Source organism: Drosophila gunungcola (assembly GCF_025200985.1).
Source record: "Drosophila gunungcola strain Sukarami chromosome 3L unlocalized genomic scaffold, Dgunungcola_SK_2 000002F, whole genome shotgun sequence".
Taxonomy (NCBI): domain Eukaryota; kingdom Metazoa; phylum Arthropoda; class Insecta; order Diptera; family Drosophilidae; genus Drosophila; species Drosophila gunungcola.
The window spans coordinates 8013037-8038809 of NW_026453178.1; the positions used below are offsets into that span (position 1 = coordinate 8013037).

At 39.7% G+C, this 25773-nt stretch overlaps 6 protein-coding genes across 13 annotated transcripts; 3 read left to right on the forward strand and 3 right to left on the reverse strand.

The window, feature by feature from the left end:
- Window positions 1–814: 814 nt before the first annotated feature.
- LOC128257091 (transcription factor SPT20 homolog) lies at window positions 815–10304 on the reverse strand. 4 transcript variants are annotated; one of them, XM_052987911.1, is made up of 4 exons: window positions 10020–10304; window positions 3372–3995; window positions 2901–3052; window positions 815–2366 (listed from the first exon to the last, which is right to left on the reverse strand). In XM_052987911.1, the coding sequence occupies exons 2-4, from the start codon at window positions 3919–3921 to the stop codon at window positions 1443–1445; spliced, it is 1626 nt and encodes a 541-aa protein (XP_052843871.1). In that variant the 5' UTR covers window positions 3922–3995; window positions 10020–10304; the 3' UTR covers window positions 815–1442. The 4 variants fall into 4 exon arrangements, with proteins under 4 accessions (XP_052843871.1, XP_052843873.1, XP_052843875.1 ...); XM_052987913.1 differs by lacking the exon at window positions 10020–10304 and adding an exon at window positions 5351–5477; XM_052987915.1 differs by lacking the exon at window positions 10020–10304 and adding an exon at window positions 5351–5447 and having other exon boundaries at window positions 3372–3992.
- LOC128257107 (uncharacterized) lies at window positions 6020–6482 on the reverse strand. The gene is made up of 2 exons (XM_052987941.1): window positions 6410–6482; window positions 6020–6348 (listed from the first exon to the last, which is right to left on the reverse strand). The coding sequence occupies exons 1-2, from the start codon at window positions 6480–6482 to the stop codon at window positions 6101–6103; spliced, it is 321 nt and encodes a 106-aa protein (XP_052843901.1). The 3' UTR covers window positions 6020–6100.
- Window positions 6618–7419, forward strand: LOC128257114 (uncharacterized). 2 transcript variants are annotated; one of them, XM_052987947.1, is made up of 2 exons: window positions 6618–6700; window positions 6784–7419. In XM_052987947.1, the coding sequence occupies exon 2, from the start codon at window positions 7011–7013 to the stop codon at window positions 7197–7199; it is 189 nt and encodes a 62-aa protein (XP_052843907.1). In that variant the 5' UTR covers window positions 6618–6700; window positions 6784–7010; the 3' UTR covers window positions 7200–7419. The 2 variants fall into 2 exon arrangements, with proteins under 2 accessions (XP_052843907.1, XP_052843908.1); XM_052987948.1 differs by lacking the exon at window positions 6618–6700 and having other exon boundaries at window positions 6794–6803; window positions 6863–7419.
- A 7266-nt stretch (window positions 10305–17570) lies between the features above and the next one.
- Window positions 17571–17897, forward strand: LOC128257179 (protein new-glue 1-like). Its single transcript, XM_052988051.1, has one exon. The coding sequence runs from the start codon at window positions 17571–17573 to the stop codon at window positions 17895–17897; it is 327 nt and encodes a 108-aa protein (XP_052844011.1).
- Window positions 17898–18676: 779 nt separating this feature from the next.
- LOC128257109 (protein new-glue 1-like) lies at window positions 18677–19027 on the reverse strand. Its single transcript, XM_052987943.1, has one exon. The coding sequence runs from the start codon at window positions 19003–19005 to the stop codon at window positions 18721–18723; it is 285 nt and encodes a 94-aa protein (XP_052843903.1). The 5' UTR covers window positions 19006–19027; the 3' UTR covers window positions 18677–18720.
- Window positions 19028–20617: 1590 nt separating this feature from the next.
- LOC128257083 (protein O-mannosyltransferase 1) lies at window positions 20618–25522 on the forward strand. Of its 4 annotated transcripts, none has more exons than XM_052987899.1 (5): window positions 20618–20967; window positions 21018–21897; window positions 22611–23173; window positions 23780–24559; window positions 24634–25522. In XM_052987899.1, the coding sequence occupies exons 2-5, from the start codon at window positions 21314–21316 to the stop codon at window positions 25353–25355; spliced, it is 2649 nt and encodes an 882-aa protein (XP_052843859.1). In that variant the 5' UTR covers window positions 20618–20967; window positions 21018–21313; the 3' UTR covers window positions 25356–25522. The 4 variants fall into 4 exon arrangements, with proteins under 4 accessions (XP_052843859.1, XP_052843858.1, XP_052843857.1 ...); XM_052987898.1 differs by having other exon boundaries at window positions 20618–20953; XM_052987901.1 differs by having other exon boundaries at window positions 20862–20916.
- Window positions 25523–25773: the final 251 nt, after the last annotated feature.

Below are 25773 nucleotides of genomic sequence, written 5' to 3' on the forward strand. Positions count from 1 at the left end.
CATTAGAACCCAAGTTATAAATCCACGAATGGTTCATTACTGAATTTGCTAATTTGAATGTGTAAAAAGCACAAATTTTGATAAGCTGTCAACTCCATCCTGTCCGCTTTTCTACCATGAATAAATACACCCCCTTATGTCACGTTCCTTTTCCCATAAAATTAATGCCTATTTTGTAAAACATCATAACGTTAAGCTTAGTAATGTACGCACGCAATGGACGGTAAATCAAACCATTTTCGTACATGAATAAACGATATAAAACTAACACAGACACATACAGAATATAGATAATAATACGGATAATGATAATGATTAATTATTTAATTGACTACAATAAATGGTGCATAATAATCGTAACTTATGAGTACTCTAAATAAAGAAAATAAATAACCCCAAAAAACAATAATTTGTTAATGTATATATGTAGATGGCTTTTGCTTTGGAATTTTTTTATAATCTGAAATTGTATTAAAAATTGTTTTTTTTTTAAGAATAAAATTGTTTTACTTCGGTTTAGATCAAATTATATAATTTACTGCATATTTACAAGGGTTTTGTGATTGATTTATCGGTGTAGCAAAATGTTATACGTACATTCACAATTTAAGATTCGTTCCTACATGTAAGTGTAAATCTAAATTGCATTTGTTTACAGGGTATATATAAATGTATATATATAGTTCGCTGCCAGTGAACAGTATTCATGTAATCGTACAGGTGTATGTACATATGGACAGACATACATACCACACAACATTGATTCTAATTGTAGAAAAATACATTTCACTAAAATACATTGCGTATAAAATTATTATTTCTTTGCACATTTGTCTTAAATTAGAGTATGGAATGTTAGGGCGGACAAAGGCCTGGGACCGACCACTCTGGGATAATATTTATCTATTTTCCAATGTTAATGGCAAATTGACAAAAAGGCGATCTTGCTCTCTTTTAATTTTATAAACTTGTTGCGGCACAAACAAAAACAGAGATCAGCTGCAAAAATTAAATTTAATTTGACTTATTTTCAAGTTTTATTCAAAATATTCAACAAAACTTTGATTGTACTCACTTAGTAAAAGGAAACTTATAAATATTTAACAAAATCTTTAGAAAACCTAACTTGGTAGAAATTGAAAACTAGATTTGCATAAATTAAAAACTAGTTTTATCCCAGAATTTGTGCTTTGTGGACGGTCCATTTTACATCGTGGACTTACGATTAAAATTGTACAACGTTGAGAATTCCCATGGCGGAAATCCTTGAAGACATTAGCTAACATCCTGCTGTTTGCATTATCCGATTTGTGAGAGTCAATTAAATTGTGTGGACCGAAAGAGTTGTTTTTTTTTGTTTTTGAGCAGCCAAGCCCCACTTGAAGGACCTAGATGATACTAAATTGAATTTTGCTTTAACTGACTTTACAAAAATCATTTGGCTAATTTATCATTTGCTGCTGTTGCTGCTGCTGCGAAGTCTGTTGCTGCTGTTGCTGCGGTGCCTGCTGCTGCTGGGTGATCACGATGTGATGTTGCTGCTGTTGCTGTTGCTGTTGCTGCTGCTGCTGTTGTTGCTGTTGCTGTTGCAACTGTTGCTGCGCGGTGGCCAGTTGATTGGCATGTTGCAGGGCCGCCGTCGTGGCCTCCGTGACGACGGGTTGCAGCATGCTGGTGCCATTCTCGCGTCGCACATGGCTATTCAGCTCGGCCTTGACGCGGCGGGCGATGTGGGAGCGGGTGTGTTTGCGCAGGTGATCCTTGCGGTAGAAGCCCTTGCCACACTCGCCACACTGGTGGCGCTTCTCGCCCGAGTGGATGACGAAGTGAAGGCTCAGCTGCTCCTTCCGCTTGAAGGCTTTCAGGCAGACGGTGCAGATGTAGGGCCTTTCCGGATTGTGCGACTGTTTGTGGCGGGTGAGGTGATCCTTGCGCTTCAGCGACGCCTGGCAGATGTCGCACACGTACCGCTTCTCCAGGTTGTGGCCCACCAGGTGGACCTCCAGCAGTTCCGGTTCCGGATACGCCACATGGCATTCGGGGCACATGTACAGCGGACTGCCATCGAGCGCCGTTCCCAGTCGAATCTCTCCGGGTCGCAGCTTCGGTTTCCGGTCCTTGCTACGCTTTTTACGCTTCTTCTTTTTGCCGGAAGTGCCGCCAGAGCCGCCAGTCCCGCCGGACGTCGTGGTTGCCGTCGCCGACGTCACCGTCGCCGATGTCACCGCCGCCTGTGTCGCCTGCTGCACCTGCAGCGTCGCCTGCTGCTGCGGCTGCAGCGTCAGCTGCTCCTGCTGAGGTATACTAATGGTTGTCGTGCCCAGGGTGTTGATCCCAATGGCTGGTCCCGTCTGCACCTGCAGTACCTAAAATCAGTTGTTGGCGTTTAACGTTCATAAAAAATCACTTAAATGAGTCACTAACTAAAGCTACGCTCAAACGCTCATTTTCTAGAATTCTAAAATTGAAAATAATTTTTTGAAAAAGTCAAAAGAATTTACTCAAATTCATCTGAGAACATTTTATCGATTTGATTTGCATACCTCGATTTCTTTATTCACTACCCTCTATCCATCAAAATATAAAAAGTGTACACAAGTAAAAGATTCCATAAAAATGCTAATCTATTTACAAAATTCAAAAAATATTATGTATTTAACGTTTATTATGTTATGTTTAAATTAATTTAAAAAAAGTTGATACAGTTTTTGTATTAAAAAACATGTACTTTGTTGGGTTGAGGACCATTTTTGCCTGACGTTTATCTTGGGAATGAAATAAAGTTATTTATTGATACAAAATTTTAAATGATTTAATAAAAAAAAATGAATATAAATATTACTTAACTATGTATGTACTGCGAACTTAAACTTTGGTCAAAGTGCAATATATTGACATACCACATTCTGCTGGTTCTCCTTCTTGATCGTCTCCGCTGAATACTTGAGGAAGTGGTGCAGCGAAAGCGGCAACGTGTTGGCTGGAAGATGCGAGAGGTAGTCGGCGACTGTGGTGCCCGGCGTCAGAGTTTGCCACGAGGTATTCTGGAGTACTGCAAATGATTTAACTAATTTATTATAATTTTCTTAACAAGTAATTATCATTCAAAAAAAATAGTTCTCAAAGAAATCGGTTAAATATCGTTACTTATTTGCAGACATTTTCTAAATTAAAAACGAACGCAACAGTATTTTTTCAAATAAGGACATTTTAGATAACAGTGAGATCTTAAGTGATTTTATATAAGTTGACCTCACTAAGTTCTCTAATTTAATTTAATTTAATTTAATTTTTATAAATTTATTTCTGAGATATTCCAAATGAAATGAAATTTGTTTTGCAAACAGGACGTAACCCCTTTGACCGCTCACCTTGTTGTTGCAGGATGGCGTTGCACAGATCTTGGGTAAGTTCCTGTGGGGCGGTGACCTGTTGCTGTTGCATCTGCTGCTGTTGCTGCTGGCCGGAAGTGCCCGCCTGCAGGGCATCCGCAGCAGCACTCGTTGCTGTTGCACTCGCGTATGCAACAGTCGCATATTGCGTCTGCTGCTGTTGCTGTTGCTGCTGCTGTTGCTGTTGCTGCTGGGAGGATGCCACCAAGTGGCCATTGTACTTGTCGCCCTGAAGAGCATCATCTTGGACGCCACGGAACTTGCTATTGCCACTGGTCCCTTGGCCAGCCGTCATATTGGCCTGGCCAAAATGCGCTACCTGTTGCTGCTGGTATCGATTGCTGCTGCCGGCGGCATCCTGCTGCTGCTGCTGCTGCTGCTGTTGCTGTTGCGGATTGTTGCTGGGAGTCACTGTCACGTCCGTCACGGCGGCAGTCACCGTGGAAACCAAAGGCGCCGTGCTCGTCGTGAACTGCGGCAGTCCGGGAATATTGCCGGGAAATGTGTTGCCAAACGGGGTGAAGTTCATTGTGCGTTCGTTTCTCGACGAAGTAGGGGACCCAGGCAGATTTTATGGGATCTTGTGCGTTGAGAGTCAGGCTTCTGAAATTAAACATACAAATATAAGACACAGAAATACTTAATTGGGATTTAAGGTCCAGTAAAACGTTATAATTAGTTTAACGTTTAAAAAAAACATTTACTTTTCCCAATTTAGTGTAGTAAGGATCAGATCCTGAAGGGAATTTATGAAAATGAGTAACAAACTGTTTTTGTCATTTTCTGTCATCATTTTTATTTGCCAAAGCATCGAAAATTAATAAAATTTAAGCAATTTTGTCATATTATTTTGAATTTATTATTTGATTAAATAGGCTAAAAAACTGAACATGTTCATTAAATATGTTTATTAAAAGCGTGTAAATATTATAAATAAAATATATATAGACAACATAAAAAGCCATTTGCAGTAAATATTTTCTATATCGGTGTCTAGCCACCTTAAACATAAATATTAGTAAACATTTCCCCAAAATAGATCAACTAAAAACTGCAGCACAATTTAAGCTTAGAAGGCTTTCGAATGGAAAGTGAAAACACCGCTGCAGTTGTTGTTATTTTAGCTGACTTGCCGAAACGCTGGAAACACTCACACACTCACACACATTTATCTAAACAAGCACCCACCCAACGCCCACTTTGCATTTGTGAAGGTGACGATAAAAAAGAGCGCGAATCCTGCGCGCTGTGCCACAACGAGAGCGAGAGAGAAAGAAAGAGGGAAGGAAAGAAAATGGGAGGGAGGCAGAGAGGTAGGAGCAATAAATATCGAGGGGTAAGTTTTAAGCGAGGGGAATGGTGGTGTTTTCTGCGATGACGACCCACTCTATATGGCAATATAGTGTGTCGGTACATTAAGATTAGGTTAGGGCTGACCTAAACCGCCAGTTCTAGGACGTTTTACACTCAACAAATCGAATTTAGGACAAGAAAAATGCTAATTTACACAAAAATATAACGCATACGCCGTGTGGAACATTCTAAACTGATTCGCCGTGTGTCAAAAGTCAAAGGCTGCCGCATATCGATTTTCACTAAGCACGCAAAATAGTTTCGTTTCTAATTGAGCACACATATATGTATTTGATGTATTATCGTCGCGTCAGTTTTCAATATCGCCGGTAGATAAACAGACTTTCACTTGGGAAATACAAACGGCGGTCGTTTATTTTTCCCATCTGCGCGCGAACCCGTGACACAATAAAACGCAAGGCGGGCTCACAAAGGAAAACTGCAGCCAATTGCATTGCATCCAGCCCATTCTGGAGGTCACCTCCTCCGCGTCGAAAAATACGGTAAAAAAGCACACACAAAAAGTATGTATTGTGTGGGATTTCAATGGAGTTTCAAGGGGGGTTTCTCGGGGTTTCAGGGAGTTTCTCGGGGGTATTCCGTACCGTTCACTGTCTGAGGTGCACATGCACATGCACATGCGATAAACACCCGCCGCATCCACAATCGGAGCCACCTGGCGGCGTGTGGCGTAGCTTCACTACTGACTATGCCGACCCATCGATATGCCACTCCGACTTTTCTCTCCGCCGCACGAGACACAATGCCTCGGCTCTCGGCTTTTGGCTTTTGGCAGCCGGCATGGCCAAAACAGATCCCCTCCCCCCTTTGGCATTAGTTGGTCTAACTACGCTAGTGTGCGGGAGAGAACGAAGCGAGTTTTAAAAGCGAGAGAGAGCCTCTCTCTAACAGGATGCAAAAAAAAAAACCCACTTTATTTGCCATTTTGAAAAGAGATTGGCCAAACATATTTGTTGGCTCGCCTTACACAGATAAAAGCTTATCGATACCTTCACCAAACTTAATCAAACCATTTGAAAACAAAACTTTTTTCTAATCTTAAAAATCTATTAAATTATAATTATTGTTATATTATTAATTAAATTTGTTATATTTTTTTTAAATGTTGAAAGCATACAAATGTAAAATTTAATTTAAAAGTAAAAAGAGTGTAAAAACAAATATTATGACAAATAATATGACTACAAAAATACTTATATCTTATCATTTAAATACAATTTAAATAAAAACAATAATTAAAAAAAAAAGTGAAGTAAGAATTTTGATTATCTATCTTAAACTTAAAATACAATATGTTTAAATTTACTCAATATACATATTAGAAGCTGTAAGTCTCAATAGAGAATCTCTCGATAGGGAATTTTTAGTAAAGCTGACTCCAATGTGGCTTTGTTCAGATGCAGAGGATTGTGTTTTGGCACACAGACACCACCAACTCGTCGAAATCCTTTGCGGCAAACGCATTTGGGGTTGTAGCAAAAGTTTTCCGCCGGGCAAAAGCTGCCAGTCGGACATTCAATCATCAGGCAGCTGACTGCCTCATTTTCCTTACACTCTACGCCCACAACTTGGTAGTGATTATCTAAGGATATCTAAGTCAGCTAAGCCTCAATTTATTTTAAAACAGGAATTAAACTAGTCACCATTGCGAAAATGTTTGCGTCCTAAAACTGCCACGACCAGCAAAGCACATAGTGCTAACAAGTTGTTATTCATCGCGGCACTAAATAGAATATTAAATGTAAGCGTTTTGGATAATGTGTTATAGAACCATTGCTAATGCGGTTAACAATTGGCCAAACCTAAATAAAAGCTTTTTCACACCGAACTTGATTTTATTATTAAAGAAAACTAACTTTCGTTCTAACTAAGAATTCCAATATTTTAATTAATATGAAATTAAAATTACGTATACGTAAAAATGGCATAACTGGGTAAAATTTTGTAATATTTTAGCTATCCCATTCCCTTTTCCTTACAAATTATTATTTTTAATTTTGCGCATCCAAAAATAAAGGGGCAAATAAATAAATAGTAGTAAGGAGTAAAAAGAATTAAAGTGCCACAACTTGGAGCATTTACAACCTCGTTTTTAGCTCTGTTTACTCGCCCATCTAATACATGGAGGGTGCACAATTGCCCACTTCACAGTCCTTCAGACAAAGGGGACATGCTCCCGCACACAGGACCTCCCATTCCAAGGACTGCACTTCGTGTGTGTGTGTGTGTGCTTGATTTGCATATATGCAGGCCAAGTCGAGCATCAGCAGCGGCAGCAATAACAACAATTGCAACCAAAACAAAGATGCTGCGCTCCTGACACTGAAACCCGCACAAGGCCAATCGACGAAATCAGGCCACGCACACGAATTCCGGCACGGTGGCGGTGGCGATGACGATGACGATGACGACTGGCTATGGCTATGGCTATGACGATGACGTAGCGATGCTCCCGGCAAATGGCAAACGGCCTACCGCAGCCACAGCAGAAGGCCGGCTTCACCAGACCCACGGACACCCACTCCCCCAACATCTGCCATCTCCTGGAGCAGAGGTAACTGCACTCAATCCTGCACAGAGCAAAAATATTAGTGAGTCTCCAGTTCTAATGCTTTCTTACAAAATTTCTACTTCTGTTATTTTTTTTGGGTTCAAAAAATATTTCCATTGCTGAAGAACTATATTTAATTTTGTTGAATAACTAAAATATTTAAATAAATTCACTAATTCAACGTAAATTTTAATTTTAACTTTTTATACTGTTATTTTATGAATATTTGAAAAAAAAATTGTAAAGTTATATTATCAGATACCAAACAATCCTCTAACACATTATAAATGTTATAAAAAAGTGAAGTTTTACAATTAACACGATTTTTTAAACACAAATGTGAATTGAATTTAGTTTAAGATATAAAAAAACTAAAAACTATATTACGATGATCTTAATATTTTACCTTAAACCTTATAAATTACCTATAAAATAATCCGTACACCTCAGATGGTTACCTTATTGTATTGAAAGTAAAATGAAAATAGTGATGATGAAAACATTTTTGTCAGTGTACTTGGCTGTGCTGCAATCGGCGGCGGCGAGTAAACACACTTCTGAACCGGAGAGTGAGAGTGTCGGCGGCAAGAGGCGGCTGGGAAAGTAGTCGGTGTGGCTGGTCATGGAGTTTCATGGCGAGGTGTTCGGCAAGTGCAACTCTGCCATGCGCATATGGTGCGGGGTGTAATAGTGCGATGGCGATGGTGTGCTGTGTGTGCGTCGGCACTTCGGCGGCTTTCTGGCATGGCATCAGCATCGTCATCGTTGTCGTTATCGTGGTTGTGATGGCAGCGTGGGTATTTGCAGAAACGAGAATGCAGGAAGTCGGCGCACTCTGCCGTATTTTGCCGGTCAACGTCAGCCCGTCAACAATCTCATTCTCATATCCGTTCCGCCGCCAACTGCCATCACAACTGATGCACCCTTCTTCAACCAGGCACGTCCCACTGCCTCGTCGAATGCAAAATGTGTTACAAGTGGCAGACAACGGCACTGAACTCTAGTAATAATTTAAGATGTTTTCTTTTTACCCGTAAACAAATTTATAATTCAAAAACTTTAAAAACTCATAATATAAAGTTTTAAAAAACTGGATAAATAAATATCGTTATTTTACCGTCGGGGTGTTATTTTTAGATTTCTCTAAACAACATCTTTAAAAAACATTGCCTACTTTTTGGCTGAGTTCTAGTGCGTATACTTAATATAATCGACTTGGTCTAATAAAGTGTAAGAAGTTATGTGTGTGTCTTTATACATTTAAGAGTCAGGCAATGTTTTCAACTATTAGGCTATATTCAAACATATATTCTGTGGGGATTTTTATGAAACATAAAATTATAAAAATGTAGAATGTAGAGTCTTATTAGCATTGCAATAATAATTGATGTTGTTCATCCAATAAAAATGAGTTTTCAACAAAATATACACTTTAACATATATTCTCAATATCTTTACGGTAAAGATTTTTATGAAAAAAAAAATGTTTCAAATTTTTAGTTGTACACCCAATAAAAATGAATTTCTGCCCACTGTGCGTCGGGGAGAACAATGTCATTGGCATGGTTGAGGGTGGGTGGGCCGTAACCGTGTCCGTATTCGTGGCCGTGGCCGTGCATCCGCCGATTTGGAAAAGACAAACTGTGAGGCTGAGTGCAAGGCGCGCCCGCATCGCCCATTACTCCCACGGATCTCCGCATCAGTGTGTGTGTGTGTGTATGTGTGTTGGCCATGAAAGTGAAACTGCGACGCACGGCAGAGCCGGAGTTTGCAGCCGGAGCCTCATCTCATCCGCAGCCGGAGTCGCCGTCGCCGAAATGCCATATTCGTGGCCGTGGCCGTGGCCGTGGCCATGACCCGTCGTCTGTGCATTCTGTATTCCGTATTTTGTATTTCGGGGCCGACACACAACGCACGTACACAAGTTTCGGGGAATTTCGGAAACGCGGTCACATGATGTCGATGACGTTATGTCGGCTGAGTCCGCATTTCGTTGCAGGCACATTAAATGCTGACTTATTACTGCCCGATTGTGTGTGAATTAAGTGGCCGGCATTTTGCGGAAAGTGCGTTGTCCGATTTAAGAAGAACACCTTTGCAAAATATGCATTTAACGATCTTACAAATAAAAGTAGTTCCAAAAAATTATTTAAGCTACTTTTATTATTGAATTATATTATTTATACCCCTGTTAATTTTAAATTAATTTAATATATTTGTTCTGGTTTTTTAATATTTAAATACATTAAATATTCTGTTGCATATGATTTAAGATATGTGTATAAGATCTATATTAAGTGTGTAAGCGCCATGATAAAATATACGATTTATTTTAAAGTGTGAAAACACAAAGTTCAAAAATTAAAAACCTGTGAAAATTTTTTTATATAAAAACAGTTTAAAAATGATTTGCATTTAAAATGTTTGGTTTCTATAAATCTTTATTGATCACAAATTTAAAATTATTTATTAAGAAAAAAAATTATTTATTAAATAAATTTAAAATTGGTTAAAATTATAAAATTCAAATTTATAATTTAATTTAATTTAGTTTACTGTTATGACCTCAAATCTTTTAATAACACCAAATTGAGGACATTAAAGCAAAGTTAGCATACTTTGGTGCGCCTCAGCAAAGAACTAATTGCACGGTTAATTTCCCTTGAGTGATTTGCATGTACCCAAAAGTGCTTTGTACTCACAGGTTTTCAATTGCTCAGCCTTTTATTCACATTTGTCGGCTCTTTGGGGAAAAGGACGCTAGAAACATGCTGAATACAGGTTGCTAAACACTTGGCAGACACGATTTTACGCGAATGGTTGATGTGCAGTGAATTGGTCGCGTGAAAGTAAAAACGCGACTAAAATCGCAGCGCGGCAACGAATACAAGTGCAAAAACTTAGTGCTGTGTTGGGGGCGTAATGCCGGATTCGATTCGATTCGATTCGAAACGATTCGGATTCGACCGGATGACGTAGTGTCGGCACTGACGTTATAAAGTTAACTGATTGAAAGTGCGTTCGTCCGGCGCCTAAAATTGTGTAGAGTTTGGTGACGAAGAGCCGATACTCGACACCAATACAGTTGCCGAAAGTAGCAAATACCAATACAGGGGCACATTCTGTGGACTAGCAGTTTGGCCAAATGTTTGCCGGCGGCAGACAATTATTTACTCTTTAAATTGCCGACAAAGCGACACACGCACACACATCTATACGAATACATGTGCGGGCACACACAGACACACGCACGAATACCCTTCCATTTTTCTCTCGAGCACACATACAGAAGAACCTATACCGGCTCCTCGCTTTCGCTTTTGTGTTTGTTCTCTCACCGGCTTAGTAGCGAATGCTCTCTCTTCATATTTCTCCCACCCATTACTTCCTTACATTTATTGCCGAATTCCTCTTGTGACCTCTCCTTCGCCACTACACATCGGACATCGTAACACTTCGTTATGCTTCGGCTTTCCGTCTCTGCCAGTTGGATGCTGTGCTCTTTTGTGTTCGTCACTCTCACGCTCAATTCTCTTGATGCAATTTTCAGTGTCCCGTTAGTTAAGTTAAGCGCGCGCCGTCAGGTATGCAACAGTTTTTTTTTTAACGCATTTTTAATAGGCATTTTTGCATGCATCAAATCTAACAAAACCTATTAAATTACTGCCAGCATATAAGAATTACATAAGTGCTCTTATGTGTTTATATGATTTATATGGTTGTGCACAAAAAGCACTCTTTGGTTTAGCTTAAAGGGCGGTCTACAAATCATTTTGTTTGAGTCGAGCTGTTGATGGGTATGGAGTACGATATGTTGAATTTTAGTGGAGATGATATTCACATGTACATGCAACTTAGTACATATGTACATACCTCAAGCAATTAAATTCAAAAATTGATTTGTTTTTCTTAAGAAACTTCGTGTAGGTGGCATATTCTCCTTCCTTTCTAGACATGTTTACATAATGCGGGGCAACTGCTAATGATTTATGACGTTTCCTATACTTTGGAACAGATATCAAAAAGTCAAGATTTTTATGTTATGCCATTGTAAACAAGTTTTAATTACAATTCTTATATGACTATAATAAAATCTAAATATTGACAATAAATTGAAATTTCAGTAGATTTAAATAACATTTGCACGCAATTTAGTTTTTTTCTTCTCTTTGGTATATTGTAGAATTTGCAACCCAATTGGATTTTTGTATTTAAGATTATCCTTTAAACGCATAACTATTTCAGTAAATTTTATTCTTTTGCCATTTTAAACTTGTCGGACCCCTGCGATAGATTGGATCAATTAAATCAACACCCTTATGCAAGCAAAAAAGACACAGGACCGAATTTTGTCTAAGGTACCCACACGTGTATATGCACAGATTTGTGCCAACTGCAAAAAGGGAGCAGCTCGAAGTGCAGCCCAATAGAAACTAAATCTAAACAACACCGGAACACCCCGGCAAGGTCACACCGACAGGCTCCAAAACAAATGGGGAACCGAAAACTAACCAAAAACTAAAAGTGAATCGAGCCAAACGAATTGGATGGGTCTGGCTATTTTTTGGGGGGTGCGGGCAAAGGGAGTGTGGCCCGGCAAACGGAGTTCTGCCGAGCGCCAAAAATTCATTCATAAAATTCTAAAACGCGCTAAAATCTAAAATTCTAAACAAACCACTCGGCAGTCGGCCGAATGTGGGGAGTTGGCAGTTAGGAGTTGGTAAAGTGGCGAAGTGGCAGGAGGAGGCCTTCTGAGGAGAACTCATACGGCCGGTGGTCCTCTGCCACTTGCTGCATGCCTCGCTGTTGAACGAATGTGCGGGCCACGCGTAAAAAAGCACCCACAATTTTCGGTGCTGCACAAATGGATGGCTGTAGGTTGGCCACATGCCCAATTCCTTGGTTATACATTTTCTAAATCGAAAGAAGGAAACCTAAATCATATTTAACATCTAAACTAATAAGCTTAAACATTTCTAAAGGGACTTAACTTGCAAAATGCTAAACCATAATGTTCAGAGAATGTCTATACCAATTTCATCAAAAATATGTTTGCGTAAGTGCATTAATAGCATTTTAGAATTCAAAAAAGTAATGTTAAATGACTAAATATTTATGTTTTGGAAATGAACAATAATTTAATAAACGATTTTGGGCTAGTGCTTTGTTAACTTCTCTTTCCACTTTATCCAATCCCGAAAACACTTCATTATGAAACGTATTTTACAAATTTAAGAAATGTTTGAAAAATTTGAGTTTAAAATGTGAGCTATCGAAGTTGACTGTAGTTTCCGGACTGGATTGAAGCACTGGGGGTTCTTGGTGCTCCCAGTGGCAATGATTTTCCTCGGGGGACACGGATATCCCCTTTCGGAGTAACAGTTTTCATGGCTTGGGCCACAAAAGTGTGTTACTTGTGCAAGACCCGAAAGTATGCAATGCATGCCACACTCAGGAAATTGCACTAGGAGTGCGTTTTGCGCACAACTGTACTTTATGAGCAGTTTGTTATTATTTTTAGCAGACGACAGCAAGCAAAATCAAACTAAAAAATGAAATTTTATGTATACATATTATAAAATATATATAGAGATTTATATAATAAAAAAATACTTTTACATAAACGCATAGCCCCCATACAAATGCGTTGGTTTGTATGTCTAGGCAAATGCATATGTAGAAGTTTTGTAGCATCCTAAGGCCTATGTTATTGTGTGCATGTGTGAGTGCGTTTTTCTGCATCGTTTTAAACGTGTGTGTGTGTGTATGTGTGTATGTGTGTGTGCTTGCATCACCTAACTTCATGGTGAAGTGCAACAAACTCTGCTCTACACAAAAACGCCGCCCAACAAAATGCAATCAAATGGCAAAAATTTTGCCAGACTGCAGGCAGGCAGCAACAACAACTGTTGTTGCAACAACTGCAACTGCAATCTCCCGTCTGCCACACTGGCAAGTGGGTGGCTGAGGGGGTGGTGGGACGGTCGAGAGGGTGGATGTGGGTGCGGGAGGAGGCGGTGTGGCAGACCAGACACTGGCCATAAAACAGCAAAAACAAACTGCATGTGAAACATTTTAGTTGCATTTTCTATATGGAATATGCGGACTAGGGTGAACCTAAGTTGCATATTAAATGTTAGGCTTCAAGGAAATTATTTTTATTTATTTAAGAGTCTGAGCTGATTTAACCATTAAACAAAATACTTAATTTAGAAACCAAAAGAGGAGAGGGGGTTTTTAATTATATAACTGACATACGCAGTGTTGACAAAATTATTGAAACTGTAAAAAACCTCATAAAAAGCACTTTGATTACAAAAATTGGTTACAAAATGATAATGGTCAGGTTTCACATACAATAATCAAAAGGTTGAAAATATAAGACTGTTTTTTTTAGCATCATTAGCTTTTAGATATCTGGTAAGAACGTTTTATAAAACTTTAGTACTCTGAAGTAAAATTAATGTATATACTGCTTGCATAACCTTTCGATTTAATTGAACAACATATATTCGGCACACTTATCGTTTTCGATATTATTATATTATATGTTCTAATTTAGCCAACCAGAGGTTCACCCTTTTAGCACATAAAATCAACCGTTCGGCATGAACGTGTGTGGGTGCATAATCCATGTGCATATATAAATGTACAAAATCAACCCTTAGCTTTTGACTAGCCGGTCAAAAAAACAGCATCTGTGTGCGTACGTATGTGCATAAAATAAATTTCATTTAAATTAAAATAAATAAAACTCGTCCCCAAACCGACCGCGTGGGCCCAAAAACAAGAACTTAGACAAAGCGCAGACACATCCATAATGGCCCAAACCACCCGCTCGTAACCCCAAACACTTCCAATTCCCATAAACGGACAGCAGATGAAACTGTCTGGACTGGACATCGAAGAAAAAGCTTTCATTAGGCCGACTGCAGTCTATGCATTTTAATTGATTGCCAGCCGTCTTTGTCGGCTTATTTTTGGCAAAATTCCACTAATCTCCGGCAATATACGGACATTGCGTCTAATGTCATTAAGTACAGAATCTTTCTGCACGAATAAGAGGCTGAATTGAGTTTCTCAAAGGAATCAAAAAACTGATTAACAAATAATTTACTCGGGCTACTCGAGCTTAGATGACATCACAGAATTTTTAATTAAAAATCATTACTGAATGCAGAAGTTTGTTCTCCTTACTAGATAAAATTTAAATGTTTGTCAATGTTTGTCTTAGTTAAGTTCTTATTGGTTAACTGATAGGTGACAAATCCTATTAATCATAAATGAGTTATAATTGTTTGTTATTGAAAAGCATACGTATGCCCAAACTTTCTTTAGAACAAACAAATTGTTTAATTCTTTAAGCCGGATATAGCCATTAAAACACTTATATAAAGTTTCTTCATATTTTAAAACTGAAACTTTGAAGAAATTTGACTTTATCAATTATTAATTTTAATCACTTCTTCTTATGAATATGTTTAAGTAACTAATAAAGTAGTACTTGGATTAAAGCTGCTAGGCTTAAGTACGTATTGTTTTAGCATATTGCTACTGATTTAATACAGCGCTTTTTATTTATTAGTCTCTTTTTGTATAAGTTTAAATATTATTATTTAAAGAATTACTAAAATCCGCCTTTTAACTATTTACTATATAGTTAAAAGTTAGAATAGCATCTGCATCGTTTTCAACGTGAGTTAACCACAATCCGCATTTCGCCGCAAGATAGGACTCTAGAGGTTTGGGTTTCAGTGGTGCCACCACCATCACCACCATCACCATCACCACCACCCACGAGAAACAGGCCACGAAGACGGAGGCAGACATTAACCAAACAAGCAGTGGCGGTGGCGGTGGCGGTGGCCAAAAGGGAACACGTCCTCGACCTAGTTCAATGGCAATGTCATTGTGCCACATTATCGCCGGCGACGTCGTCCTCTGCTGGCTTGGCCTTGGCTGGAGTCGAGCTGTGAGTTGTGAGGCTGCTGGGAAACGAGAACGAGCGCATGAGTCGAGGCCACGGCCACGGCCACGAACATGGCCAAAGTGGCACACGGCAGGCAGCAAACCAAACCAAACCAAACCAAACCAGCAGAATCCGCCCACCAGCCAACCAGCCATGCAACCATCCACCAAGCCCGCCTGCATCCACCCACCCACAACCATATCCGAGCCCATTCCCATACCCATTTATCCATCCATCCGGCGAAAACGAGACACAACAGCAATAGCGATGCTGCAACGATGCAGGCACAGAAACCGAAAAGGGATCCGCAGGAGGAACAGGAAGCAGGAACAGCAGGATACTGAGAAAAATTCTATACAAAGGGAAAGCATTTCCCATTTGGTAGTCAAATATCAGAAAACCTACAGGCAAAACTCCTTGCTTAGTTGCAAAGTACCTGTTCAATTTCCCAATAATATTTTCCTCCGAACCACATATTAGATTAATTTTTAAGTTTTGTAACAGACTTTAAAACTATTGATAAGTATTCTTTAATTCTGACTTTGGGTATCTAAACTATAAGAAATTATAAGAATATATTAGATTTATTTGTAGGGTTTTTAACAGACTATTATCATGTTTTCTTAAGAAAACTTAATCGTAGTTTATACTTTATGTTAAAAAATATGAATTTAATAAGTTATAAAGGAGAACATTTTATTGGGTAATTTTATATAACAATTAACATGTTTCCAGAAGTTGATTTATATTTAAATTGATTTTATTTCTTTATTTGTTTATAGTGAGTTTCAAAACCAAATACAAAAAATCTCAAATAGTCAAGTCTTAAGAAATCCATTTAATATGATGATAGATAATAAATGAAATCTATGACAAAAAAAAACGTTCCTGACGTTGAAACGACATTGGATTAAAAAAGTCAAGGAAATAATAAATATATCAGGTAGTTAGACACTTGAGATCTTTCTTTAATAGGAAATAATTCTTATTTCACTTTGGTATAGTAGGGATATTTTTTCTGAGTGCCAAAGCAGGCGGTGGCGACAATATCCTTGCACTTGTGCAGGCCGCGAGGCGCACGGCGGGAGTGGGCGTGGGTGGTGGGGCACAGGACTCACAGCCACACCGCTAAGCCCGGCAACCAATCCGCCGCCAGCAGAGCAGGGCAGCCTTGCCGCATCTCAGCCCCGTTTATTGTTGCAGTTGCAAGGACCTGCCTGTAGGCAGGACTCTCACCTCTCCGCTGCTTTTTTAAGGGGGTCGGGTGGTGGTCCTGGGTGTTTGTCCTGCACTCAAAGCTCCAAGTTGCAGTGCCAGAGCAGACACTCCACGAGCCACGAGCCACGAACCAGACACAGCGACAGCCACCCACCGAACCACTCGTTCTCATCAGATTTGTGCTGAACTCGGACTCCCAATTCGGATTTTCAACGTGCTCTCAATATTTGTATGTATATATGTGTGTACATATGTCTCTTTCGCTCTACGATTCTCTGTCTCCCTTTTTCGTTAGTCTATTCCTGTGGGCATCATGTTAATAACAGGGGAGACTTATGTAAGTTTTTGTAGAGCCAGAGCATAATGTTAATAATGGGAGAGTTGCAACTAATTTTAAAGTCCCCTCAAATCAAGTAATTTCTAAAATAGATAACTATAATTTTCATGGAACTATTCCCCTTTTTTTGTAGATCACCAAATTAGGCCTATTTTGTTTCTTTTATTTATTATAAGACACAATTGTTGTTTTCTCCAAAATTGCAGTCCTCAAATATCTTTGATATTTGAACAACTGATTAGTGGTGGGCATAGTTCTTTGCAAATTATTATTTAATTAGCCTTGTTCTCACGCTGATGGGGACAAACCCACATTCGTCAGATTTTTACATCCCCCCTGAGAGGTATAATAGTGTGAGGTATAATAGTTACATATCGTTTTATTATTAAAATTATTTAAAGTCAGATCAATTAAAAGTAATAACTTTTAAAATATTGTGTAGTTTGTTTGTTATTATTCGACTTTTTTACTGTTTTTTGTATTTGTAAAACTGAGTTCCCAATGATATAATAAAAGAACCACGTCAAAGTATCTTAAATATTTGAACAACTGCTTTTTGGTGTGTGAAGTTCTTTGCTAATTTGTGTTTGCTTGGCCCAGTTGCTCAGATAGGCTCAAACTTCGTCGGGTTCCCACGTTTGCCTTTCTAGCTTCTCTGATAAGTATAAATACCGTGAGGATTTCACCATTACAGTATCAGTTGATCATATCTAATAACCAGATCTCAACATGAAGTACGCCTGTTCACTGCTGCTCTTAGCCATTGTAGGATGTGTACTGCTGAGCCTGTCCAGTGCTGCCAGTTCCACAACCACGACGGAAGCAGCCACCACTACCACCACGGCCTCTTCCTCGGACACCACCACCACCACAGCTTCGTCCTCGGACGGCTCTACCACGACTACGGCTTCATCCACTTCCGGAAAGAAGAAGAACGTGATCAAATACAAGCGCAAGACCCACCGCCCTAAGAAGGTCAGGAAGATCCACCGCAAGAAGAACCGCAGCGGTTTAAACGCCTTAGATCCTGAAACTGAACTTGTGTCTGACCCCTGAATCCCACTTAAATTATGGTTTTATAGTTGTATTTATATTTTTTCTTTGTTACTTATATAAATTAATATAAATTAATATTTTATTTGAAAACATTGTGTGGCAAATAATTTGAATTGGGAAAGACGATATTGTCTGATATAATTAACGGATAAGTTAATCATTCAGTCAGTATACAAAAAATGCAGGAATACAATTTCACAGTTTTTATAAATATTTGAAAATTAGCCTTCAAATAATATACATATATACTATTATGAAAATATTTGTTTTCTTTAGAAATGAATTTCTGACATGAACTGTCCCTTTGTATAATATCTTTGTTGAAGAAGGCAGTTAGCTAGCCTTGGAATGTGGTCAATGGAAGCGAAACAATGTGAGCCTATAGATAATTTAAATATCTAAATATATCTATTTCCAATAAGTTCTTACTGCCACAAATAATGTTTATTTACTTTTAAAATTGTGGCTGCCAGAATTTTTAAAATTTGCAGGATCGGAAGTGGGCGTTAAAAAAACACTTTTATAGTTTCTGGAATTAAGGTGTTTAAAATAGGGCGCAGTCCAATTGATAAGTAATGCTATATTGCTGAATTAGATTTTGATCAACCCAAAGCCCGCGTAAAATGTAATGCGATTTTGCTGAATTAGATTTTGATAAACATATATTTTTCAATTTAAGTGTGTAACAAAAAAGCAAGATCCACTTGCTTTTTAAGGAATAGTAAGAATATTAAATATAAATGTAAATCATAAAGCGAGAGGGCAGAGAGGCAGTGCGTTTTTGGCAGCATTTGTAATCAGTACGAGGTTATTCTAAAGGAGCTCAACCGCTGCGGTTCTTCTTGCGGTGGATCTTCCTGACCTTCTTGGGGCGGTGGGTCTTGCGCTTGTATTTGATCACGTTCTTCTTCTTTCCGGAAGTGGATGAAGCCGTAGTCGTGGTAGAGCCGTCCGAGGACGAAGCTGTGGTGGTGGTGGTGTCCGAGGAAGAGGCCGTGGTGGTAGTGGTGGCTGCTTCCGTCGTGGTTGTGGAACTGGCAGCACTGGACAGGCTCAGCAGGACACATCCCACGGTGGCCAAGAGGAGCAGTGCACAGGCGTACTTCATGTTGAGATCTGGTTATTGGATATGATCAACTGATGCTCTTCTGGATCGGAACCCACACTATTTATACCTCCCAGGTGGACTAGTGAAGCAAACAACTAACGTATCTGGGTTTATCCACAATAGCGTGAGAACCTTACGCATAACTCCATCTGATCCACATTTTTAGGCCTATCTTGAAAACCAGGCCAGGCAAATATAATTGGCAAAATAATATGTCTACCATAACACTGTTGTGTAAACATTAAGATATATGTATAAAGAGTTTAATTTAGCTGGAAACATGGTGACGCTGCTAATCAAATTCAGCTGGCTATATTTATACACGCACTTTCGGGTTATATTTTTATATCACTTGAAAAACACAATCTGACAAATATAGAAAACAATAAAAATAAACAATTTGAAGCCTTGTATAAATGTGAGATATGTATGTACTAAGAAATAAATAAAATTGTCGATTTGTATATTTAAATCGTTTTATTATTTTAAGTTTTATACATAACTCCATACCCAATCTTTTCAATCAAGTAAATATTTGTATTGAATACGTTTGTTTTTATCCAAATACTTCTGTGTATCGAGCTATTGTGCGGAACCAGTTTAAAACCGTTCATCTAAGCCAATTGAATCTAAACAACAGACTGATGTCATAAGTCTGATTAAAATAAACCATGTTTTAATCCTACAACTTCAAGACGCACTAAAATGTTGCAAGAATAAGGCCAATAGGTCAGACAAGTACCCACATCCACATCTTTGGTCCATGGTCTATAGAATGGGTCATAAACCAAGAGAACAGGTTCCCACCTTTCCACCTGTGACGCGTGCTTTATACGGTCCTCATACCTAACGACATACAGACATAAGTATGTACGATGATATGTGTCTACCTACTTAGCTACTAAATACCAAACAACCTCTCTTTACAGCGCCAATAAATGGTGTTTAATTGTGCTGTTGTTGTTCTTTCTTTTTTGCAGACTCCGTTTGGCGACACTCATCCAGGGAAGAGAAAAAGAGAACGCGAGAGATCTTTTTGCATGCACCTCCAGTGTTGAAGATTTAGGTTCTATCCAGCCAAAAATAGCTATTTAATTCTAAAGACAATATCCAAGGGGGTCCAAACGACTGATTAAAAAATTTGCGGAGATATTTATTTTTACAGCGTTACGGAACACGTCAGATTACGTCTTTTGTTGTCGATGACTGGTACTCAAGGTACCTTGCTGATCTGGGGTCTCTAGGAGAGTCATGCTGTCCCTAACTATTGTTAACCATTTTAGCCTATCTTTTTTCCCCATTCTAAATCCGTCATCACTGAGCATTTCTTGGCTGACTAAACGGGAAATGGGTTAAGAATCAATACAGAGAAAGACGCAGAGCAGAGGAAGAAGAAGAGAAAAGAGACAGGGCTCAAACTTAGCTCCAGCAGCCGAACCGCATTCCAGACGCAGGCTGCGCAGTCGCTGTACAGTGGATATATTACCTAAAACTCGATGAAAAAATCGAGAAATTTACGAAAACCTCTTTACGGCTTAAAGAATAAAAAGTACATTGACTTTAATTCTAAAATCCAAAGAAGTTTCTATAACTGTTCTTGTTTGGTTTTTTTTTTAAGCACGTGTATATTTTAGATTTTGTATTTTATACACTATTTATAAATTAACTTATTTTTAAACAATAGTTTTCAGCCAGGAAGAAAAAATCTATTGCTTCTGAACAACTTAAGTTGAACAGCTTAGCTTAACTTAAGTTTGAACACTTAATGCTCCGTATTTTGCCGAAACGACCCACTGTGCGCAGCAGCAGCGGCTGCGCAGAAGAAAGAGAGCCATCGCGGATCCACTTCCATTCAGTTTCAGGCCATGCCATTCAATTCCGTCATTGCGTCGCGAGATCTTTGCCGTGCAGGTTGCGGATTCGTTTTGGCCAAGAAGCCAGGGAAATGGTTATTTCACTTCCGTGAGTGTGTGTTTGTGGGAATATTTCGGTAACGAAACTTTCTTCAACAGCTGGCCATCGTTTGTATGTAAATGCAAATCACTTAAGAAGGCTGGAAGCGAGACAAGTGGAGTGAAGAAAGTGCAAAACAGGTTTTCGACTTGCAGGCAAACGTGGCAAAATAAAAAATTAACAAAACAAAAAAAAAGTGAAAAAAGAAGTGATTGTTTGATTAGCGCCGTATTATCTCATGCTTGAGGATCGCTAATCGATCAGTGAAAGTGGTTGTAAAAAACAATGCGAGAAAGAAATGCCAGCTAAAAGCCCATGCTAAAACTAAAACAATAACAAAAACGAGGAAACCGCTATGTCTGCCACCTACACAAATACAATTACACAGCGCCGCAAGGCGGGCAAAGTGAGGCAACAACAACAATGCGATTTGAGCGGCGAGCAAAACGAAAGACTTCACTTTCGCAGCCGTTCAACAAACTCGAAAGCAACAACAACGGCTGCGGTCGTGGGAAGTTCACCTTCACCACTGTGCTGTAACGGTGCTCTAACGCTGCTCAATTGTTGCGTCGACGTCAATTGCCATTTGAATGCCCCACTGCGCGGCAGCGTTAGTCGGCATACGACGCCGACGCCTACGCTGACAGCGACGCCCACGCCGGCAGCGACGCCAAAACAAGCCTCCCCCTCTCCTACCTCCGATCGTTCGCGCTCTCTCTCTCCGTCACCCTCGCCGACTCGCTCCCGATCGCTCTCCTGTCACAAACAACAACATAAGAGCAGCGCAGCAGCCGCAGTCGCAGCAGAAGAGAGAGAGAGAACAAATACTGTCTTACCGCCATTTACCGTTAGACTGAGCATCGATCTCTTCAGCTGGTCGCTCTTTCTCTTGGCCTTCGGCACGCGTTTCTACAAGCTGGCAACGCCGCCGAATATTGTGTGAGTACGAAAACAATAACAAACCGGGAACGGAAAAATTGGGGTCACCGCTAGGGAAAAATAACAGTCTGGTTAAAACATTTATTTAAATGGTAATAATAACAAAATTAATAATCCCTGTCTCATACATCAAAATGTAAGGGTTATCGTAACATGCTTAGATCTAAACTAGTTACCAGCCATTAAATTAAAACTTTATACAAACAAATACGTAACTATTTATTTCACTTGCCAACGAATTAATGTGAAATAGATGGGTTTTGTTTTTGTGCTTTAAAATAATTAAACAAGAGCTATGGTAGAATTTAAATAATTTTAAGTTTAATCAGGTCAATCCAATTTAGTGTGTTTTTTTGACACAAACTTTTCAAATCAAATTCTGTTCATTATTATGCATTTTCTAATCCAATAAAAAGTCATCCGAAGGGTCAAGTATCAAATTAGTTTTACATACATATCTCAAAGCATGGATCTTCTCTAACTGGTTAACTAGATCTATTAACTGCAACGAAAACTAGTATGATTATTGGTTTCAATTTATGAAAGGCTAATAGAAAGCGATGTACAAAATAAAACTATAGAAAGTGAACGTTTAGACTTAAAGCTTTACTTGAATTTAATGGAACTTGAAATATAAATATATATACATACATACATATTTTTATGTTTGTCTACATCATTAACAAATAACAACGATTATTTTTAACGTACAGATTCGATGAACTCCACTATGGCAAGTACATATCAATGTACATGCGCAACATATTTTTCTTCGATCAACATCCGCCGCTTGGCAAACAACTAATCGCCGGTCTGGTGAGCCTGGCCGGCTACAATGGAAACTACACTTTCTCCCGCATCGGAGAGCCCTATTCGCCGGACATGCCCATCTTCTGGTTCCGATTCGTACCGGCCATGTGCGGAAGTCTACTGGCGCCTGCAGTCTATAAGCTGCTGCTGGAGGCGAAGCTGAGCCGCTGGTCATCTGCCCTGGGTGGTCTGCTCGTCGTGCTGGATAACTCGCTGTTGACCCAATCGCGTTTCGTGCTCATGGAATCGATGCTGCTGCTGGCCAGCACCCTGGGCATCGCCTGCCTGCTCCGGTTCCAGCGGAGTCGTCTGGGCAGCCTCCAATGGCTGGTGAATGGATCGGCGGCGGCCGTCTTCTTGGGCGCCGCTGGAACGATAAAGTACATCGGATTTCTGGCGCTAGGCCTGGCCTTCTATATGCTATGCCGACACCTGTGGCAGCTGCTCTACGACGCTACTCTAACTAGTAAGATGTCAATTTAATCAAAAAAGAAACTCAGAAGTCCTTTATTAGTTGTGCCACCATTGCGTATGCGTAATAAGGGGTTCCAAGAATGATTGTCACTACTTATAACTTTGATTAATTGTGACAATGTAATTTAAAACATTTAATTTCTTTAAAGCACACTAACTTTTCAACCAAATTCAAATTTGTTATATATTTCAATAGAGTGCTATGTAAAAAAAGATACATCATATATTTTAAAGTTCAAATATAAATGAGAATTATTTTAAAATAAATTACACAAATGTTATTTTAAAAGTAAATGTAAATGTAATGAAAAAAACGAACGGTTTTAACTTTTTCTCAATGACTTTTTAATTTTTAAATGTTTTTTTTATAGCTTTATATTAGTTCTATGCTCCAAAGCTCAATACCCAATGTTTTTAAAATATTTGTACAAGTTAAACTTTCAAAGTAAATATAATTGTAATGAAAAAAGATTGCTGTTTTAACTAATCTGTTCTTAATTTTAAATTTTAAAAATGTCTTTCCAATTTTTTATAGTTTTTAAAATCATTCAAACAAAATACGATTTTTCCCGAAACTAAAAGCTAACTCCCTTTTCAGATCGCCAACTGTGGATGCACGCAATAAGTCGCCTGCTGATCTTCGTTGGGATTCCCATAGCCGTCTACGTGGGAGTCTTCTACGTCCATTTCCGGACGCTTCATCGCGCTGGACCGCATGACAGCATCATGACCAGTGCGTTTCAGGCTTCGCTGGAAGGTGGACTGGCATCGATCACGCGGGGACAACCGCTGGCGGTGGTCCATGGATCCCAGATCACACTGCGCCACACCCACGGACGCACCTGCTGGCTGCACTCGCATGCAGCCGTCTATCCGGTGCGGTATCCGGACAAGAGGGGCTCCTCCCACCAGCAGCAGGTCACCTGCTACTCCTTCAAGGATGTGAACAACTGGTGGCTGGTGAAGCGACCGACAAAGGAAAACCTGGTGGTGGGAGATAATCCGGATGTTATTCGGCACGGCGACATCATCCAGTTGGTGCATGGAATCACCAGCCGCGCCTTGAATTCGCACGATGTGGCTGCCGCGATGACGCCGCAATGCCAGGAGGTCAGCTGCTACATAGACTACGAGATCAAGATGGCCGGTGAGCTGTTGTGGCGCGTGGAGATCCTGAATCGCGATTCTGAGGGAGACAGTTGGCATGCCATTAAGTCGGAGATTCGGCTGGTACACGAGACCACGGGAGCCACCCTTAAGTTCAGTGGACGTCAACTGCCGGACTGGGGCTTCAATCAGCACGAGGTGGTGGCGGATCGGGAGCGGGGAGGACGCGAAGACACCATCTGGAATGTCGAGGAGCACCGCTACACACAAAGTAAGACGAAGTCCTGGAGGGATTTGGAAGTGTAAACAAATAATTTAATATTACTTTTTCTTAACCCTTAATAGCTGAAGACCATCGAGAACGAGAACGCCAACTGTTGAGCGCCGAAATGATACCCACTAAGCGGACACGCATCTCGTTCTGGGCCAAGTTGCAGGAGTTGCAGTCTAAGATGCTGTTCCAAACGAAATCGGTGCCAAGTCACATGTACAGCTCGATGCCGCACGAATGGCCGCTGATGGACAAGGGCATCGCCTACTGGTTGGACTCGGAGTCCAGTGCGCAGATTTATTTGCTGGGCAACTTACTCATCTGGTACACGGCCACTACAGGAATACTCGTCTATGCCGGACTACTTGCATTCTATGCCGTACGCCGTCAACGTCTTTGCTTCGATATATCGGAGCAGGAGTGGCAGCGATTCCTGATCGCCGGCGACACCTTCTTCGTGGGCTATCTGATACACTACCTGCCGTACTTTTTCGTGGATCGCACACTCTTCCTGCACAACTACCTGCCAGCCTTTGTGTTTAAGTTACTCCTTTTGTCCTTTGTCGCAGAGCATCTGGACTATCTGCTAAGGCGATTCTGCACTGGACGTGGTGTGCACCTGGTGCGCCTATACCGCCTCATGCTCATCCTGTGGCTGGTGGGCGTGATCAGCATTTTCTTTAAGTTCATACCGCTCAGTTACGGAGCGCGAAAGATGAGCACCAGCGAGGTGCGCAGTCTGAGATGGAAGGACACCTGGGACTTTGTCCTGCACAAGAATCATCTCCTGCACTGAACAAAAAGACCACCTGCCATCTCCGCGGCCAGAGAGACGTGCAATGATGTACTCGTACCATGTACAATAGACTAGCTAAAGTTGAACTAGTGCTAAGCCATAAATTATTTGACATGTAAACATACTCATTTGCAAGACCAATTAAACTAATTATTTATTATTTTAAAGTAACTGATATTTATTGATATAATCATTGAAAAATTATAGAATTGTATATTTGTTTTGCAGAAAGAATAAAAGGAGTTAAATCATTATATATTTGAAAAAAATTAAACCGTTTTTTTAAGCAGTTATTGAAGACCAGTTATGTTAGTTAACCGACTTAATTAGCTTACCATTGTATGCAACTTTACCTTTCAAGTTCTAAAAAATTAGAGTTCTCAAAAATGTTCAAACAAATACTGTTATATAATCCTTT